General features: G+C 38.1%; 1 protein-coding gene across 7 annotated transcripts in view; it reads right to left on the reverse strand.

Moving 5' to 3' along the window:
• Phc3 (polyhomeotic homolog 3) overlaps window positions 1–19,692 on the reverse strand; it is a 73,630-nt gene that overhangs the window by 25,751 nt on the left and 28,187 nt on the right. For 5 of the 7 annotated variants that reach the window (XR_005880415.1, XM_040754568.1, XM_040754567.1 and 2 more), the window contains 4 exons: window positions 13,744–14,615; window positions 13,407–13,454; window positions 9,142–9,295; window positions 5,200–5,450 (listed from right to left, as the gene is read on the reverse strand). Coding sequence is in view for 6 of the 7 variants with exons in the window: in XM_040754568.1 (XP_040610502.1) it covers window positions 5,200–5,450; window positions 9,142–9,295; window positions 13,407–13,454; window positions 13,744–14,615 (1,325 nt within the window). In the remaining variant the exon portion in view is untranslated. The remainder of the gene's footprint in view (window positions 1–5,199; window positions 5,451–9,141; window positions 9,296–13,406; window positions 13,455–13,743; window positions 14,616–19,692) is intronic. The other 2 variants (XM_013113079.3, XM_005069746.4) reach the window with 1 other exon arrangement.

Here is a 19,692-nt window from a genome sequence, read left to right on the forward strand (position 1 = left end):
AGGCAAGGCTGTCCCCTCTCCCCATACCTCTTCAACATTGTGCTCGAAGTTCTAGCTAGAGCAATAAGACAACAAAAGAAGATCAAGGGGATACAAATTGGAAAGAAAGAGGTCAAACTTTCACTATTTGCTGATGATATGATAATTTACATAAGTGACCAAAAAACTCTACCAGGGAACTCCTACAGCTGATAAACACCTTCACCAAAGTGGCAGGATATAAGATCAACTCAAGAAAATCAGTAGCCCTACTATATACAGATGATAAAAGGGCTGAGAAAGAAACATTACCCTTTACAATTGCCACAAACAACAAAAAAATACCTTGGGGTAAAGCTAACCAAACAAGTGAGAAGACCTATATTGCAAGAACTTTGGGTCATTAAAGAAAGAAATTAAAGAAGACACCAGAAAATGGAAAGATCTCCCATGTTCTTGGATAGGTAGGATCAATGTAGTAAAAATAGCAATCCTGCCAAAAGCAATCTACAGACTCAATGTAATCCTCATCAAAATTCCAGCACAATTCTTCACACACCTTGAAACAATTCTCAACTTTATATGGAAAAGCAAATGACCCAGGATAGCCAAGACAACCCTGTACAACAAAACAACATACAGAGGCATCACCATCCCTGACTTCAAGTTCTATTATAGAACTATAGTCCTGAAAACAGCTTGGTATTGGCACAAAAATAGACAGGTAGACCAATGGAATCGAATTGAACACACACCTACGAACACCTGATTTTCGACAAGCTAAAATCATACAATGGAAAAAAGGTAGCATCTTCAATAAATGATACTGGCATAACTGGATATTGGCATGTAGAAGACTGCAGATAGATCTATGTCTATTGCCATGCACAAAACCTGGATGGATCAAAGACCTCAACATAACTCCAGCCACACCGAACCTCTTAGAAGAGAAAATGGGAAGTATCCTTGAACTAATTGGTACAGGAGACCTCTTTCTGAACATAACACCAGTAGCACAGTCACTGAGATCGACAATTAATAAATGGGACCTCCTGAAACTGAGAAGCTTCTGTAAGGCAAAGGACACAGTCAACAAGACAAAAAGGCAGCCCACAGAATGGAAAAAGAGACTCACTAAACCTACATCTGACAGTGGGCTGATCTCTAAAATTTACAAAGAACTAAAGAAGCAAGTCTCCAAAATACCAAAAGATCCAATCAAAAAGTAGGGTACAGAACTAAATAAAGAATTCTCAATAGAGGAGTCTAAATGGCTTGAAAGACACTTAAGAAAGTGCTCAACATCCTTAACAATTAGGGAAATGCAAATCAAAACAAGAGAGACCATCTTACTCCTGTCAGAATGGCTAAAATCAAAAACACCAATGACAGCTTATGCTGGAGAGGATGTGGAGAAAGGGGAACACTCCTCTATTGCTGGTGGAAGTGCAAACTTGTACAGCCACTTTGGAAATCAGTATGGAGATTCCTCAGGAAAATGGGACTCAGTCTACCACAAGGCCCAGCAATTCCACTCTTGGGCATATATCCAAAAGATGCGAATTCATACAACAAGGATGTCTGTTCCACTACGTTCATAGCAGCACTATTTGTAATAGCCAGATCCTGGAAGCAACCTAGATGCCCCTCAACTGAAGAGTGGATAGAGAAAATGTGGTACATTTACACAATGGAGTACTACTCAGGGGAAAAAAAAAAAAACAATGAAATCTTGAAATTCGCAGGCAAATGGATGGCACTAGAAGAAACCATCCTGAGTGAGGTAACCCAGTCACAAAAGGACAAACATGATATGTACTCACTCATATATGGATTCTGGACATGGATCAGGAGAGTGCCACCCTGCAATCCCATTGCCAGTGAGTCTGGGAAACAGGGAGGTTCCCAAGAGAGATATGCAAGATACCCCAGAGAAGGGGAATGAACCAAGACCTCATGAGCACATTGGGAGCATGGGGGGAGAGAAGTGGGAACTTGGAAAAAGATAGGAAGAGAAGAGGAGAGGAGAGGAAGATATAGGGGGAGCAGTAAGGTTGAGTAGGGAGAAAAATGAAGGAGATCAGGATGAGAGATAATATAATAGAGGGAGTCATTATAGGTTTGAGGAGAGAGCTAGAGGGATTTCCAGAGATCTACAAGGATGATACCAACAGGCAAACTAAGCAAGAATGGAGAGACTACCTTAATTGCCCCTCCCTGATAATGAGACTGACGACTACCTTATATGCCATCCTAGAACCTTCATCCAGTGGCTGATGGAAGCAGAGACAAATACCCACAGCTAAACACTGAACTGAACTCCTGGAACCTAGTGACAGAGATGGAGGAGTGATGAGCAAGGGGTCAAGACCATACTGATGAAACCCACAGAGACAGCAAACCTGACAAGGGGGAGCTCTTGGACCCCAGACTGAGAGGCTAGCATGAGACTGATCCATACCCCCCTGAATGTGGTATCAGTGATAAGGCCACAGCAATCTCTGGGGTTTGGGTAGTAGATCAGTGTTTACCATGGTGTACTAATGAACTTTGGGAGCCCATTCCATATGGAGGGAACCTCTCTCAGCCTGGGCCCTCCCCCAGATGAAGTGACAGACTCTGGAGATCCCCCATGGAGGGCCTCGTCCTCCCTGGGTAAGCATGTGGGGATTGGGTGGGGGGGTTAAGGAGGCTGGTAGAGGGGTAAGGGAGGAGGGGTGGAAGAGGGAGCTGGAATCGACATGTGAAGCTTTTATGTTTATAATTTAAATAAAAAATATTTTGAGAAAAAAAAAAAAGAACACAGAGACTGTGGCAGATGCACTGGGCCTGCACATAGAGTCCCAGAGCTGAAAGAAGTGAACACACACCCTCATCCCTAACCTAGAAACAAGCTTTAACTGGTAACCACTTGCAAATAAAAATGTAGCTTTCTCCAAGGGAGTCTCACTGCAGAAACAAACTGCCCTTAAGTATAGTCTGGACATAGGCTGTAGGCCAACAGAAAACAAATTCTTACAGTGTCATATCAGGGCTTTTTAAAAATTGTCTTATTTTTTATTTCATTTATGTATTTTTTGTGTATCTCTTTACACTACAAATCCTTTGCATATATATAAATGGCTTCCAGTTTAATGTTTTTATTGGACTCTTGAGTGTGCAAACAAATAGGTCTCTGTGTCAAACCTGTTCCATATGCCTTTTCTTGGGTTCTTTCCTTCTGTTTTGTTTTGTTTTGTCCTCTTCTGGTGTATTAGTTTTAGTCTTATCTGATTATATTTTTTACTATTATCCTTTAGAAGCATGTTTTGTAATGAGACAGAAAGGGGATGAATCCAGATGGGATGGGGGTTTCGTATGAACAGAGTAGAGGGAAGAGAAATCATAATTAGGATATATTATGTGAGAATAAAAGCTACTGTTTTGTTTTGTTTTGAGACAGGGTTTCTCTATATAACAGCCCTGGCTGTCCTGGAACTCGCTCTGTAGACCAGGCTGGCCTCAAACTGAGATCTGCCTGCCTTCCAAGTGCTGGGATTATGGGTGGGTGCCACCACCACCTGACAAAACCTACTTTCAATAAAGAGAAAAAAATCTGATTAAGCATTTTGTCAAGTTTTTCCTTCAGAAGCTTTGCTTTTTTCATATAAATGCAGCACACACAAAGATGAACATTTTAAATACTAGGAATGAAATCCACAGCCACATACATGCTAGGCAAGACTAACTAAGTCTACACTTTATATTCTTTATAGATAAGGATGCTAATATTCAAAGAGTTTAGATTACTTCTTTACAAAGCAATATCAAGACTATCACTCAAATCTTCTGACTCCTTCAGCAACCTAACCACTATAATTATAGAACAAACAGAAACTCCTCAAACACTATGATGTTAACATCAACAACAAAATAGTCATTGTGTTCAGTATCATAAATACATATCTTAGAAATATTTTCAGGAAAAATTTAAATCATGAATATGTACTGAGTCTTTAAGCAAGCCATTAGCTAATCTGGAAAGAATGCTGGTTATGGAATGGTAGGGGACCAAAGTTTACTGGAAATTTATACAGGGGCTGGAGAGATGGCTTTTCCAGAGGACCCTGCTTTGACTCCCAGCATCCATATGATGGCTCACAGCCACTTGTAACTCCAGTCTCAAGGGTCCAACACCCTCTTCTGCCTTCCAAGGGCCATAGCATATACATGGTGCACAGCAGACAAAACACCCATCCCCATAAAATAAAATTTAAAAAAAATTAGAATAAATCAAATTTGAAATTGAAACAATTATATTCATTTCGGTAACTTAATATGCCTCAAGAAAAATTTATAAAAGTAATTCTATTATGCAATGTTGCTAATGGCCTATACTTCTAGTGGGTGAGGAAACAGTCTTTGCATAAAATAGTGTATAAAATAATACTACTTCTAGGAATTTATGCTAAGAAAACTATTTAAAATCTGGACAACTTACATACAAAAGTATAATTCCATTACCCCCCTACCCCCCCACCCTCCATGTGTGTGGGGTGCTGAAGACCTGAACGTGTACCTCAAACATGCTATACATGCACCCTATCATTAAGCTGTATCTTAGACTAAACAGTGATAAAATAAAAACAGTAAGTAGAATATTATGTTACTTTTCAAAATGTACAAAGATGTTAGTAATTATATAGAAAAAAGCTCACTTATTAAGTAAAAAATAATTGTATATACAATAATAATCTTGACTATGTGAATATACATGTACTGTGATATTATTATTTGTTCTATATAGTTTAAGTTTTAAAGCATGTATTACTTTCGGTTGTGAGCCTAGCCTTTTACAGCTGAGCCATCTCTCCAGCTCTAAAGCATGTATACTCTAAAGCATGAAAAAGTAAAGCTGTCATTGTCAATACAATGGTGATAATAAGTAATAGCTATGGCTAGTAAATGCCATGTACAACCAAGAATAATGGTAGCATATTTAATTCTCACATGCCAAAAGAGCATCTCCGTCAGGCAGATAAGCAAAATTAAGATCAGAAATGGCTAGTACAAAATATCTCAGAACCTATATAGGAAAAACAGTCAAAATTCTATATTTAAAAAAAAACAACCTTTAAAATAAGATTATAAGTATTTTCTTAGAGAACAACAGTAGACAATTTTTAAGATAGTGTTATATGGCTGAAATAATTTTTAAAACATAAAAAGCTTTGTACTTACAGGAAATGGTTCCAATCCCTCCTGAATCACAAAACCTTCAATAACATGGGTCAAGATCTGTGGTTTGACAATAGCCTGTGGAGGCTTGTTTTCTAGGCTGGGAGTGCTGCTGGCCACAGATGTGCTATTGGTCCTTGTGGTAGCTGCTGGAATTAAGAGTGGTGGTGGAGGAACAGAGCCATGAGCGGGATCTGAGGGTGACTTAATCACTGAAGCACTGACTGAGGCCACAGCAGGCAATTCCACTTGCTCTGAAAGAAAGGGAGTGATCTTTAGCCATCTACCGTGTGAAGATGGAAGCTCACTCAGATCTGCTGTTTTCCAAGAACATTATGCTCACTGTCTCATTTAATCTGTACAATACCCATATAAGGAACAAGCTAATATTCCCATTCTACAGACATGCACTAACATACTCAAAATTACCATCTAAACAGTTTTTTATTATCCCCATAAAATATGAAAATGCCCTAAATATCAATTTCAAGAGTAACTTTAATCCCAACATTCAGGAGGCAGAGGCAGGCAGATCTCTGTTGAGTTCATGACCAGCCTGGTCTACAGAGCGAGTTCCAGGACAGCCAGGGCTACAGAGAAACTGTCTCAAAAAAAAACAAAAAAACAAGGACTGATACCACCAGTGAATGATGCTAAAAATATATAAAAATATAGCTAACTTAGGTGAAAGAGAAGTGACAGGCTCCCTAAAGAACAGAAATCTCAACTGATAAAGCAGCATAATAGAAACTGGGGTTATAATCAGTGGAAAATGCATGAGTAGCAAGCACAAGAATAAACTCTCTATACCCCAAAATACATATTAAAATTCAAAATAAAAAAAAACACAAAAAGCTCACCCTTAGTAAGACCAGTGTAATTAATGTCCTATAGGTTTCACCACCACTATTATAATGATAATAAAGTAACCTATCTTCAAAAAGATAAATATTCAAACACCTGTTTAATACCATATAATTGGCCAGGCTGGTAGTACATGCCTTTAATCCCTGCACTTAAGAAGCAGAGGCAGGCAAAATCTCTGAGAGTTCCAGGTCAGTGAGTGCTACAGAGAGAAATCATGTAACAAAAACAAACCCCCTATGAACAAAATAAACCCAAAGCTACAGAATCTATTTAATTAGGAAAGAAGGGAGAGCAAGATAAAGAGGGGGAGGAAGGAGGGATGTAGAGAGAGGGGAAGGAGGGAGGAAAGAGCAAGAAAAGAAAAGCATCCATAGAGCAGTATCTTGCTAATGTCTGTGAATATATGCACAACTGTCCACATGTATTATCCAGCAGGAACACTACAGTATCCTTCCCCATGTGCCAAATTATTACATATACTTCTATGGGACAAAAGACAAAAAAACAATGAGAACTAAAATAAAATTTTGAAATAGCCCTTATAGATATAAAGATACTTTCTTGCTCAATAAATATAAAACTACATGCTATAGTTTAAATAGACATTCCAAAATTCTTGTGTTAGGAAGTGTGGAGAAGTAGAACTTTATGGAAGGTGAGCAGGACTCATTTCCACCGTAGAGAAACTATGCAGGAGGCTCACGTTCCCTGTGATGCTTCTACCATGGAATAGCTCAGCAGGAAGATCCTTCCCAGATGCAGCACCTTCACCTTCCAGTCCCCACACTCCAGAAACACAAGCCAACTATAGTTCTCTTTAGCATAAAGCCCCAAGTCTATGGTCTATTTATTTGTTATGACATGGTTCCTGTTAGATATACTAGGCTGGTTTCAAACTCCATATCTTCCTTCCTCAGTCTTCTGAGTGCTCATGCTACAAGCATTTTCCACCACTACCAGCCCAAGTCCACAAAATGGACTAAGACATTGTATTAGGTATAGTTTTTCTGGAAAACACTACTCAGTGAAAATCTGAATTAACCTTTAGATCATGTGTATAATAAAGTTCTCTCAAGTTGTGTCAAAAACTTATCTGTAAATTATTGTCCTTTTTTAAAAACCTGGTATCTATTATTTGTCAATTTTTAAGAAGCTGTTTAAAAGCAAAAGCATGAACAACACTGGCAATTTACAACAAAACAAAAACACTACTACTATGCTGTACTATACCGTCCTCTAGGCAGCTCTATGACTTTGGAATAGGTTACTGAATCTATTTATAGATACACACTGGGCGGTGAATTTGTCCTACCTTTTTTTTACACAGAAACTTTTAAAGATTTTTTACAGATTTATAAAAGTTGAATCATGGATGGAAACAAGTCTATTTTTTAGGATTTATTGTTATTTGTATGTATTTATATATAAAAAATAAATATTTATATGTGAATTTTTGCCTAGTGTGTACAGTGCCTGTGGAGGCCAGAAGAGAGTGTCAGATTCCCTGAAACAGCAGTTACAAGCAGTGGTGAGCTGCCATGTCCATTCTGGGACCCAAACTCCGATCTGCAAGAGTAGTAAAGGTTTTTAACTAGTGAACCATCTCTCTAGTCACAAACAAGTCTATTTTTGTAAGCTAGTTCCATCATTTGATAAGTTATTGAAAATATCACTTTCTTACTCCCCTTCCACATACCACAGAGGAATGAGGTACATTACAGGAAGACTAAAGTGTCTACACTGTAGCTAGCAGCATAGAAAAACAGGCTTGGAAGGGTCTCCGATAATACACAAGGAAAAAGCATGAAGACATTTCATGTCTGGTGTTATCAATAAGAGCCACACTTAATTTGCAATTAAAGCAGAACCACAATCAAGTGTATTATTCAAGTAAGCTGGTATTTCTACTTTTGAATCACAAGTACATCCACAGCAACAAATGCTTTCCTAAAAAAGAAACTATACATACTGGTGGAAAATGTAGGTTAGTAGGAGAGCTTGCTAGCATGCCTAAGACCCTGATTTTCATCCTCAGCACCACCCAAAAGTAGAACAAAACAACCAAAACCCTTCTCCTTGTTTAAGACAGTGTTCTCCTCATTTCTGCCACTGCCCTTTACAGGCTACCTAGCTCACAAACTTCCAGGCAATTCTCTAGTCCCCACCTCCCATCTCACTATAGGAATGCTATGATTATAGATGTGACATATGGCATCTAGCTTGCTAAACAGTTAAAAGAACCTGAACTCAGGTCATTGGGCTTGCATGACAAAGCATTTTTACCCAAATGAGTCATTTCCTTCTTTTTTGGGAGAGAGGTCAGAGGACAACCTTGGATGTAGATGTTCAGACAGGGTCTGTTTTGTTGTTTGCTGATACATACTAGCTAGCTGGCCCACAGGTTTATGGACATTCTCTTGTCTCCACTTCTCATCTAGCTGTAGGAACACTGGGATTACAGGTATATACCACTGTGCTAGCTTTATGTGAACTCTGGGTATCTGTACAGAAAATGCTTTACCCACTAAGTCATCTCCCTAGTCCTCTATTCTAATTTTTAAGCTAGAAATAGCTAATACAGGAATGTGAGTAGCCATTAATAATAACAATGCTTGAAATGTCATTTCTTTTGTTTGGGTGGTGCCAAAAGTTTTATAAACAAATAACTTTCCACTGCTATTAAAGGATTTCCCAAGAAAACAAGTAAATTTTATTTATTCTTTAATAAAACAATACTCTGTTAAATTCTAAACCTTTTGTTACAGTTAATGGCAATAAGTTTAATGCCATCTCTATTGAAAGTATTTCCTATTAGTGACACCTATCAAAAAGAATCTTTGCCAGCGGTGGTGGTGGTGGTGGTGGTGGTGGTGGTGGTGGTGCACACGCCTTTAATCCCAGCACTCAGGAGGCAGAGGCAAGCAGATCTCTGTGAATTCAAGGCCAGCCTGGTCTACAGAGTGAGTTCCCGGACAGCCTCCAAAGCAATACAGAGAAACCCTGTCTCGAAAAAACAAAACAACAACAACAACAAAAACAAAAACAAAAAATCTTCCCCTATATTTTGTATTTCCTCACCTAACAATGGATGTTCCGATGTCAAATCCTCTCCTCGCCCCACAGTTATAGCTGCTGGAGACAAAGTGGGCGGTGGCGGTGTTCTATCCATCCTCGCACATTCATCTGACTCCTCGGGCATTTCTTCCTCACACACATCTTCTACTTGATAAACCTGCAATGACAAGTCATACCACCTTGAAATTTTTCCAAAACTATATTTCACGTGGTATTCTGAATTAAAAAAATAACTCTAAATGTATTAAAAATAAAAGCAAGGCAAATGACTATACTGGCATGTTGAAAGGAAAACTCTGAAACCACTCGTAAAAATTCTTCTACTACTTAGTAGTGTGTCACTGAAAGCACACTTTGGGCCAGCTATGTAAGCCAGGAATCACTGGTCTTTCCCAATGATAATAACCATATCTGAACATATTTTCAAGAATTTTTTTAAAAAAAGGTTTTGGCTTTATACAATCAAATGACTATCTAAAAACATCATTGCTTCTGATAATTTCCACCTATCATGAATCAAGACAGGTGCCAGTACTTTTCACAAACACTCTAAGTAAACATCCAAAATAATATATGCCAGGCCAATATAATGCCAAAATTATATGCAAGATTACTCATCAGTTATTAAAGGCTAAATTAGAATAATGAATGTATATGAAACTGTAGAAAAGTCAGCAATCATATTTTCATTTCCTTTCTGTTCTACTCAAGAATCAAGCTAGTATGATATATACAGAAAATATCTTTCTTTAAAACGAACATCTCTGTTAGTCCCTTTTATCCAACTGTAGTGGTTTTGCTGAAAGATTGTGACATCAAAATCACAGAGGTGAAATCATGTAACTAGAGCTATATTACTCAACTAACATTTTATGAAACTTTAGGACTAACTTTCGAAGTATTTCTAGAAATTAAGATGTACTTTGATTGATTGCTATTTATGAAAGATGACCCTCTACTAACACAAAGCTGTAAGATAGCTCAGTTCCTTTCATGTGGCAAAGTTTTCACTTACATTTACAAACGCTGAGGTTTTTAAAGATTTTGTAACTAATTAGCATTGAAATAAATCTTACCAGTAAAAAAAAATCCTGAATATTCACAAAGTTAACTTTAAGTGACATTCATTATTACATTTTTAGTTAAATTGTTGAAAAAAATTGATAATCTGAGGTGTTGAGAATTTAATATGAAAATAATCAAGATTTTTTAATCTGGCACAAACCATGTAAAGTACTATAAAGTTTCAATTATGAATATATGCATAACGAGTAATAGTGGTTTTAAAAAAACTCTAAGCATCTACTTAAAATAAAATATCCATCCAGGAATGGTGACACGACTCTGTAATCCTAGAACTTAGAAGGCTATGACAAAATAGTGAGTTCAAAGCTAGCATGGGTGCATAGCAAAAGCCCATCTAAACATCAGCAAGAAAAGGATTAAACATGGCTTTTGCTTAAAAAATAAAATTTCTTGGGGTGGTAGTGGTGCACACCTTTACTTCCATCACTCAGGAGGCAGAAGCAAGCAAATCTCTGAGTTCAAGGCCAGTGTGGTCTACAGAGTGAGTTCAGGACAGCCAGTGCTACACAGAAAAACCCTGTCTCAAAAAAACAAACAAACAAAATCTAAAATTCCACTAGAGTTATTTTATATTTAACTTGGTATCTTGAATTATGATCCAAATCAGGCACTAAGCAGGCAACATTTTTTAAATATATTTTTTCACATCCTAGAAATTAGAAACCTGTTTCACAAGTGGAAGCAAGTCACTGTTACTGTATGCTACAAGACAGCCACTAGTCTGTTCATGGTAACAGCAATGTTTAACATAAGGGTAATACTCAGCATAGAATACATCACTGCCCAAAATGCCTAGGAGTTAAAAAAAATAAAAATAAAATAAAATAAAGCTGTCTGGTACCTAAAAACTAGAAGATGGAGTGCCGGTTCAGGGGAGTGGCTAGCGAGCTGGCTAAAGGCAGCGTGCGAGACTGGCTTCTTGACCAGTTAAGTTTCATCATGGTGCTGGTTCCCTCACAGACAGTTCTTTGCCTCCAAAGAAGGCATCTGCGAAACTGCTAACCCTTCCACCCGCTCTGCTGCCACCTGGGGCTGCAACATTGCTTACAGCTTCTTTTAAGGCATCAGCTGGACCATGCACCAAAGTCTGATTTTTGAAAACTACTTTTAAAAAGAAAAAGGCTATAATACAAACAGCATTGTTTTTTTTTTCAAATTACCCATCAAAGAACACTATAAAATATTTTTCTTTCTTATGATGAGGTTAAATACAGGGAGCTCTTCATAATCTCCCACATAAAAAGAAAAAACAAGTTGATAGAGAAATAAAGTAAGCATAAGAAATTTTTCAGATACATCTGGCACAATCAGTACAAAAAAACATCTAAATGCAATAACTAAAATACTGCAAAAGCAGTAATTGGAGATTTTGCTCACAAGATCATTACAAATCTGCACAAGTTCTATTTAGCTCATAACTATAACTATTCTAAAAATAATGAAGACCACCAAACTTACCTCAGTAAAGTCCATATTCCCATCTGTCTCCCTTTCCTAAATAAACTGAGGAACATTTGTTTATTAGTTCTAAATCATCTATCCTCAACATATCTTATTTACACCCAAATCTCAATTTTTAAAAAAAAACTCTTTCTTTTATAGAAATATCTTTTTGAAAACATGCTGATTTAGCTTGATAATTCACCTTTTTCTTTCAAATTGTTACATTTTGTTAGAAAGAAATACATCTACATTTAAGTACTTGAAATAATCAAGGGTGGAAAGGGTGTTTTATGGAAGAAATCTGGTCACAACAACAAACCAGAGACCTAGTAAACAGCTGCTGTGAAAAGAATCCAAAGAGCACTGGCACCCAGACAGCAGGCCCTGTTGTCACACAGTAACACAGGGACCTTCCAGAAATGACCATGGCCTTGTGTTTAAAAACAGACGGCAAAATCAGCAAAACAAATCCAATAATATTTTTGACACAGTAGTTAAAGTGTTTTATTTTTGGCATTTCTACCCTAATTATGTTGACCCAAAGTCCTCTTATTTAAAAATATATTTAAAAGGTATATGGCATTTTATTGTTTACTCATTGAAAACCAATCACTGAATTAAATGTTAAGAAAATGAAGTAAAGTTTAATTTGATTTCTTTGGAGGTTCTGTATTTTTCCTAAACCTTTGTTTTTCATGTTTTCGTTTTGACAGCAACTGGGGACTGCACCCAGGCCTGGCATATGCTAAACAGGTACTCTACCGCTGAACTGCTTCCTCGGTGCAAACCCTGTTGTAAGTGCTCTAAAACACAGGGGCATAATTAGAGGACCAATCTGTCTAGCACTGGTTTTTCTTGGCTTCTGGCTTCTGGGGCAGTAACAGGTAAAACTGAGCAGCTTGTGCCTATTAAGATCACTTAAAAGAACAGAACAACAAACTACAAAATCGAGTTGTAAGAGTCAAATGTTTCTACTAATGAAGACAGCAAAACTCCTTTCCTTCTAAGATCAACGTTAATTGACATCTAAATATTTCAATTTAGAGATATCCTGGGGAACTCTGTAGCCAAGGCTGCTCTGAACTCACTGGACAGTCAAGGATGGCAAACTCTTGGTTCTTCTGCCCCAGCTTCCCAAGAACTGGTCTGACTTTCAAAGTTTGACACAAAATTTTCTTTTAGAAAAGTTCTTTTCCTCAGTAAGACATTGAATCTGGTAAACTTGTAAAGACCCTATTTCAATTTTTGCATAAACCATTTTATAAATGTCAATAACTATTTCAGAGAAAATTTTGAAAAATAAAAATATTGTCAAGATAATTTTCCTTTTTAGGCTTCATGTGACCTTTTCTAGAGGTTCATTCTGATACATTCCATTGAAATTCCAATTATTCAAAATTCTTACTTCATTTTTGTTACTCTCAGTGTCAAAGCCAGAGACTCACAGTTTTGAGTCTTGTAACTGAGAAATGACTTAAGTATATATTTTCTCTTAGTAGATAGAAATTTTAAAAAGTCAGTTTTTTGTCAAATTGAATTCTACCCTAGAATAAATGTTTTTACAATTTTAATTACAAAACATAATTTCATCAAAAAAAAGTTAAAACATATAATCATACCCATTCCTTCAAAGAAAAGCTGCTCAAGGCCCAAGACTTGCAAATGCATACAACTAAAAGGTTAGCTAGATAAACCATGCGCTTAAGAACATACAGAAGGGATCTATGAAGGATAATCACCTTAAGAGAAAAAACTTTGTGCAGATGACACTGGTTCAAATGCATTCCCTTGGGGAAAAAAAATCAACTCTGTAAAGATAGCAGATGGATTTGTTTAAATAGTAATAAAATTAACGAGGGACTTTAATAACCATCACAAATTTAAAGCATGCAACCATACTACAACAAATGACATTTTTTTCCTTTGCCCATAGAATACATTGTGGGAATACTGACACAGGAAAAATGCAAGCTTAAAAAAATCATAGGCATTTAGACTTAACAGTACAGCACAGTGTGGGAGAACCAGCTTTACGTTCAGTTCAGCAAGAAAGTCAAAGAGCTGCCAAGGGCTTACCACTGGTGGATCAACAGGTGCTGCTGGCTGTACTTGGAGATTTACCGCAACAGTCTGTGGAGGAGGAAGGGTCTGAAATGGCAACTGGACCAGAGCTTCTGCAGCAGGGAGCTCTTCTTCTGACACCAACGCATTCTGCACCAAAACCTGGCCCTGGGATAGAATTTCAGGCTGCACTTGTAAAGACTGCATAGACTGCAAGGGCAGTGGTGGGATCTGAGCTGGAGGAGATGTCGACATCTGTGGAGGGGTTGCAATTGGAATTGGAGATGACTGCAGGGTTGAGTATTGCTGGTGTGATGTTGGAGACACAATCTGCTGAGCAGGGGATACCAAAGCAGACTGCTGGACTGGGCCAATGTGTACAACAGGGGATGCTGGAAGTGGAAGATGGGATGGAAGATTCAGCTGTGCTGTTGGTTGTACCTGATCAGCAGCAGCCTGCTGCAAATTTGGCCCCGATTGAAGAGCTGAAGACACAAGAGGGTGTGGCTGGATAAGTGCTTGTGGATGGATAATTATAGTCGGAGACTGACTTGGGGAATGAGGTGGAGGAGGAGACACCACTACAGACTGCTGTGCTGACTGTGCCTGACTGGGAGACACAGTTAAAGGAGGGGGATGGCTCTGAATTGGTGAGCAATGCTGTGACTGGGCATTACTGGGAGCCGGAGAAAGGCCATGGTTTGGGAGTGGGATACAGTGCTGGGATGGGGGCGGATCTTGAGTTGGACTCTGAAGGGTGATTGGCTGCATTTGCTGCTGTTGCTGTTGTAACATCAGCTGATGATGGGAAACCTTAGGAGGTGGTGAATGAAGAGGAATCTGTTGATGTTTGATTAGAGAATGAGGTTGAATTGGAGAATATGAAGCTGTGAGAGAAAAAAATGACAATTAGTACTGATTTCAAAATGAAATAGTTTTACATAAATCTAAAGGAGGAGAGTTTTCACATTAGAGAATCATAATCACTAGCAGTCTATTACAAGTCTTTTAGGTATGGGTAATTGATATTCTATGACAACATATTTCCCTTGCAAGGCTAAAAAGGCTGGATAAAATAAGCTATGCTGTGAAACATGAAGGAAAACAATCTAGCCACATATGTACAGCTTCACACATTCTACTCTTCCAGGCCACATATGTGCAGTTTCATTAGCTTAGTTCTTTGGTCTATACACTTGAGTCTTCTCTTCTCTGAAGGAGAAATATCAGTACTCAACAGTACAGTACACATGGGTGACTTCAAGATCAAGACCTATCTATGACAAAAGATGTATCAAACTAATAGCAAAATCAATTGGCTAAAAAGCTTCCTAAGTGAATGTTTCAGCTTGGATGAAGTCTTTATTATTTGACCAGAATGAAACTGTTCCACAGAAAACTTCAATTCAATTAAGCAAAATACATGGCTGAATCTTGTAGTATAGGGGCCATTCCAAATCAAAGTGAGCAATTGTTTTCTTGCAGAGAATGAATGAGTTGTAAGTAATGGTATCTATCAGATCTCCTCCACAGGTGCTCACAACTGGGATGAATTTAGCCAAGGATCACCCTAAGTTATGATTGGTTCCCACCATGACACCTTTTACAGGGGGAGAAGCTGATGAAATCCACCCTACCTAGAACTGGGAAATGAGTGCACTGGAAGATAAGCTGAAATGACTGCTTAATGCCACACAGAACTTACATGCATCTAAGCTGTTGTGGTAGGCACACCTTTAATACTAGCACTTGGAAGGCAAAGGCATGGTGGATCTCTGAATTAGAGGCAAGCCTGATCTGCATTCATAGCAAATTAGCAAGTTCTAGGCCAGCCAGGACCATAAGGAGACCCTGTCTCAAAGTCTACACACACACACACACACACACACACACACACACACACACGTGCACACACACCTAAATCAAATCTAAAGACAGAATTTATCTTGCAGTGTAAATATAGAAGTTACATAGCACTTTACATTATGACAACAGTGATATACAAACTTCTAATAACTTTTTTCTTAAACTTTTTTGCATTTGTTTATAATTTAAATTTTAGGGGTCAAGATGAAGAGACCTTCCAGCAGTTAAGAGGACTGGTTGTCAGCTTGATCGGAAGGTCTGTCTTGCTGTCCAAATAAAAAAAAAAAAAAGAGGACTGGTTGTTCTTCCAGGACCTGAATTTGGTTCCCAGCACCCACATGGCACCTCATAACTATCTGTAACTCCGGTTCCAGGGGATCCAAAACACTCTTCTGGCTTCCTCAGGCACCTGGCACACATGTTATGTACATGTATGTGCAGGCAAAAATCATACATATAAAATGATGTTTAAAAATTATAGTCATCCTTTAAAGAAATTAATATCTGCCAGGTGGTGTTGCACACCTTTAATTCCAGAACTCAAGAGGCAGAGGCAGGCAGATCTCTGAGTTTAAGGACAGCCTGGTCTATAGAGTGGGTTTCAGAATAGCCGGAGCTACACAGAGAAACCCTGTCTTTAAAAAGAAAAGAAAGAGAGAGAGAGAGAGAGAGAGAGAGAGAGAGAGAGAGAGAGAGAGAGAGAGAGAGAGAGAGAGAGAGAGAGAGAGAGAGAGAGAGAGAGAGAAAGAAGGAAAGAAGGAAGGAAGGAAGGAAGGAAGGAAGGAAGGAAGGAAGGAAGGAAGGAAGGAAGGAAAAACATCTAATTAGTATCTCAAAGAGTATTTAGAAATTTCACTAGATATCTACTAATTATTTTTAAAGGAAGGGCTGTGGTTACAGCTTAGTGTTAGAACACATGCACTGAAGAAAAATGAGGTCTAAAATTTAATGTAAAAATAATTTTCCACATAAGCTAGTAATTCAACTAAAGACTGTAATACAGTGTTCAGAAGAGAACAGTGAATAAATCGTCTACAAACATACTGATAGCTATGTTATACAAATAAATTCTGTGGTTCTATAAAGTGCTTTCAAGTCTCTCATTAGCACTTGGATAACAACTGTGGAGTAAGTGTCTGTTATCCTTTCAGATAAGGAAACAGAACGTTTTGCCTCCATTTTAAAAAATAATGTTATAATTTAATTTTATCATCTTTTTCAAATACTTCTTATTTTTAATTATGTGTCTATGTGTGGGTGTATGTATGAGTGTGAGTCCCTGAGACCTAAAGAGGGCATCAAGATTCCCTTGAACTGGGAGCTACAAGTGGTTGTGGACCATCCAACAAGAGTCCTGGGAACAGATCTACAGTCCTTGCGAGAATAACCACTCTTAACTTCTGAGTCTTCTTTCCAGCCCCACATGTCCTAACACAGGTGATATATCCACTAGAATACCTTTGTGCTCTCATAGGTAAATAATCTGACATTTCAGTAGAGTACTGGTTTATTCCTCATCGAACAAGTCCTAGAATGCAGGACAAGGACTACAAGCAAGGAAAGCTGACGATGTCTACAAAATTATGTCCTACTGGTTAATTTCTCTGACTTTAATGAACATTTTTTATTGTCAGAGTGGCCTAATAATGGAAAGGTCATGACTGATATCATTTCTCTTATTATTTACAACAGCATATCATTTCAATCATTACTGCAACCCCATGAAGTAGACTTGGTACTGAACTAATGCAATATATGACAGATTAACTGGAATCAACTACCGAAGAGCAGTACTGAGTCTAAATGAGCCCCAAATCCTGAGTTGAAGACTCTGTTATAAACTATTTGTGCACCTTTCCCAAAATTTGCCATGTTGAAACCATAACCCTTAAAGTGGCTATATGTAAAGATGGAGAGTCTAGGAAGTTAAGGTCATGTGGGATTCTGGGAGTGAGGCCCTGGAATGGCAGGGCCGGTGAGATGGCTCAGCAGGTAAAGGCACTTGCCAACAAGCCTGATGACCTGAGTTTGATTCCTGGAACCCACGTGGTAGAAGAAAAGAACCAACTCCTACAAGTTGTCCTCTGACCTCAACATGGACTCTGTGAAATGCTCATGCCCCCTGCCCTACCCCCCACCAAAACAATGTTTTTAAAGAAGTTATCAGAGAGCCCTCCTCCCTCACAGGAAAAATCCATCTGAGAACACAGAGAAAGTGGCAAATGATGAGGCAAAAAGACACTGCTCATCGGAACCTGGGAACTGCCAGACCTTGACCTCAGACTTCCAAGGTATGTATAACATTTCATGGTGGCAGCTAGAACAAACCAGTACAAGACTTTTTCGTTACGTGTTGAATTAATTTCTAGAAAAGAAAAAAGGAAAAAGAAAAAAGCCCTCTAAAAACTGCTTTAAAAACACATTCCATGATTTCTAGAAATGTGGTTAAAGGTAAACTTTCACCTTTTATATATTAAAAACAGAATTATCAATCAGGCATGATGGGAGGCTGAGGCAGGAGAGCTGTCATGAGTTCAAAGGCAGCCTAGGCTACTGTCTTCTAAATAATAGAATTGCTAACAAAGGAAAGCTTCTACCCTCAAGGAGAAATAGTAAAGAAAATCAGATTATTTTTAGACCCTAAAATTACATGCAGGAAGCCGGGCAGTGGTGGCTCATGCCTTTAATCCCAGCACTTGGCAAGCAGAGGCAGGTGGATCTCTGTGAGTTCGAGAACAGCCTGGTCTACAAGAACTAGTTCCAAGACAGGCTCCAAAGCTACACAGGGAAACCCTGTCTTGAAAAACAAAACAACAACAACAAAAAAAAACTTACATGCAAGAAAACAGTAACCATGTCCACTATAGTACTAATAGGCAACTACATTAGAATACAAATAGATGGTCTGATTTCTGGGTTTTTGTTTTTTTGGGGTTTTTTTGTTTGTTTGTTTTGTTTTTCTCTATTTCAAATGACTGTTGGCATAGTTCTAGCCAGGAAAAAAAAAAATAAGACGACAGGTTCACTATCTACTGTGCCCTGATCAGTCACCTCAGACATAGTAGGTACTGCTATCCCACACTGACTCAAGAACCCTGGCTAGGTGCTACTATGAGGCTGAGAATACTCTGGCAATGCTGTGCAAAAACATAATTATCTGGCCTAGGACAGACTAGTACATAGATATTTATAATTAAAAAAAAACCTAACTATAGCATGAAAGGACTTATTAGCAAAGTTTATAGCACTTCTCTAAGATTCATTCATAACAATCCTAAGCACTGTGGTAGCTAAATAATGCTAATGAGAAGGATTGATAATTTCCAAAATATATAAGTGTGGAAAACTGGAAGACTGATCCAAATATATACCGGCCTACCTATTACAGGCAAATGAACATAAGGCACAACTTAGTGCTGTTAAGATGAAAAGGTGAATCTGAAAAAAGATTAAAAGATATAATAGAATGCTGAAAAACAGTGCCTGTCACAGGCAGACATGCTCAAGTCTCTACAGGACCTGCAAGACGCTTGCTGTCTAGTAAAGAGGCTTGAGTTCAGGAAGCATAGAAACAGTACTGTGATAGTTCAGAGGAAAGAGACATTTCAACTTAGAGAAATCAGACAATACCAAGATTTTGAGGTTTCATGAAGCCAAGAACACTGACAATTCTAATACAGAAGTAGTTAAAGGGTTGTGACCATGTTAGAGCACTTGTGTGAGCTGTGTGTGAGGCTCTAGATTCAATCCTGAGTACTAAATGGACAGAGAAATCAGTCTAAGGGGAAAAGTAGATTTCAATAGTATAGAACAAGAGACAGGAAGTTCACTCTGGAAAGCCCCAACATTTTTAGTTTAGGAACCATGAGGCAGAAAAGAGATCCTCATGGCTTAATAAGAATGGAAAGAATTTGACAACTTTCCCCTGGATGAAAGCCCACACTGGTAGTGGTGGTTGCCGGGTTAGGAAAATAATTTCCTTATTCACCCAATCTTTTGTTTTGAAAAAGTAACAAATTCTTCCCACTAATGACTTAAATAAAATGCACTTATTTTTTTACTAAAAGCTTAAAAATATGTTCCACTAAAGCATACTAA

This window comes from Mesocricetus auratus, unplaced genomic scaffold (genome assembly GCF_017639785.1).
Source record: "Mesocricetus auratus isolate SY011 unplaced genomic scaffold, BCM_Maur_2.0 Super-Scaffold_100011, whole genome shotgun sequence".
Taxonomy (NCBI): domain Eukaryota; kingdom Metazoa; phylum Chordata; class Mammalia; order Rodentia; family Cricetidae; genus Mesocricetus; species Mesocricetus auratus.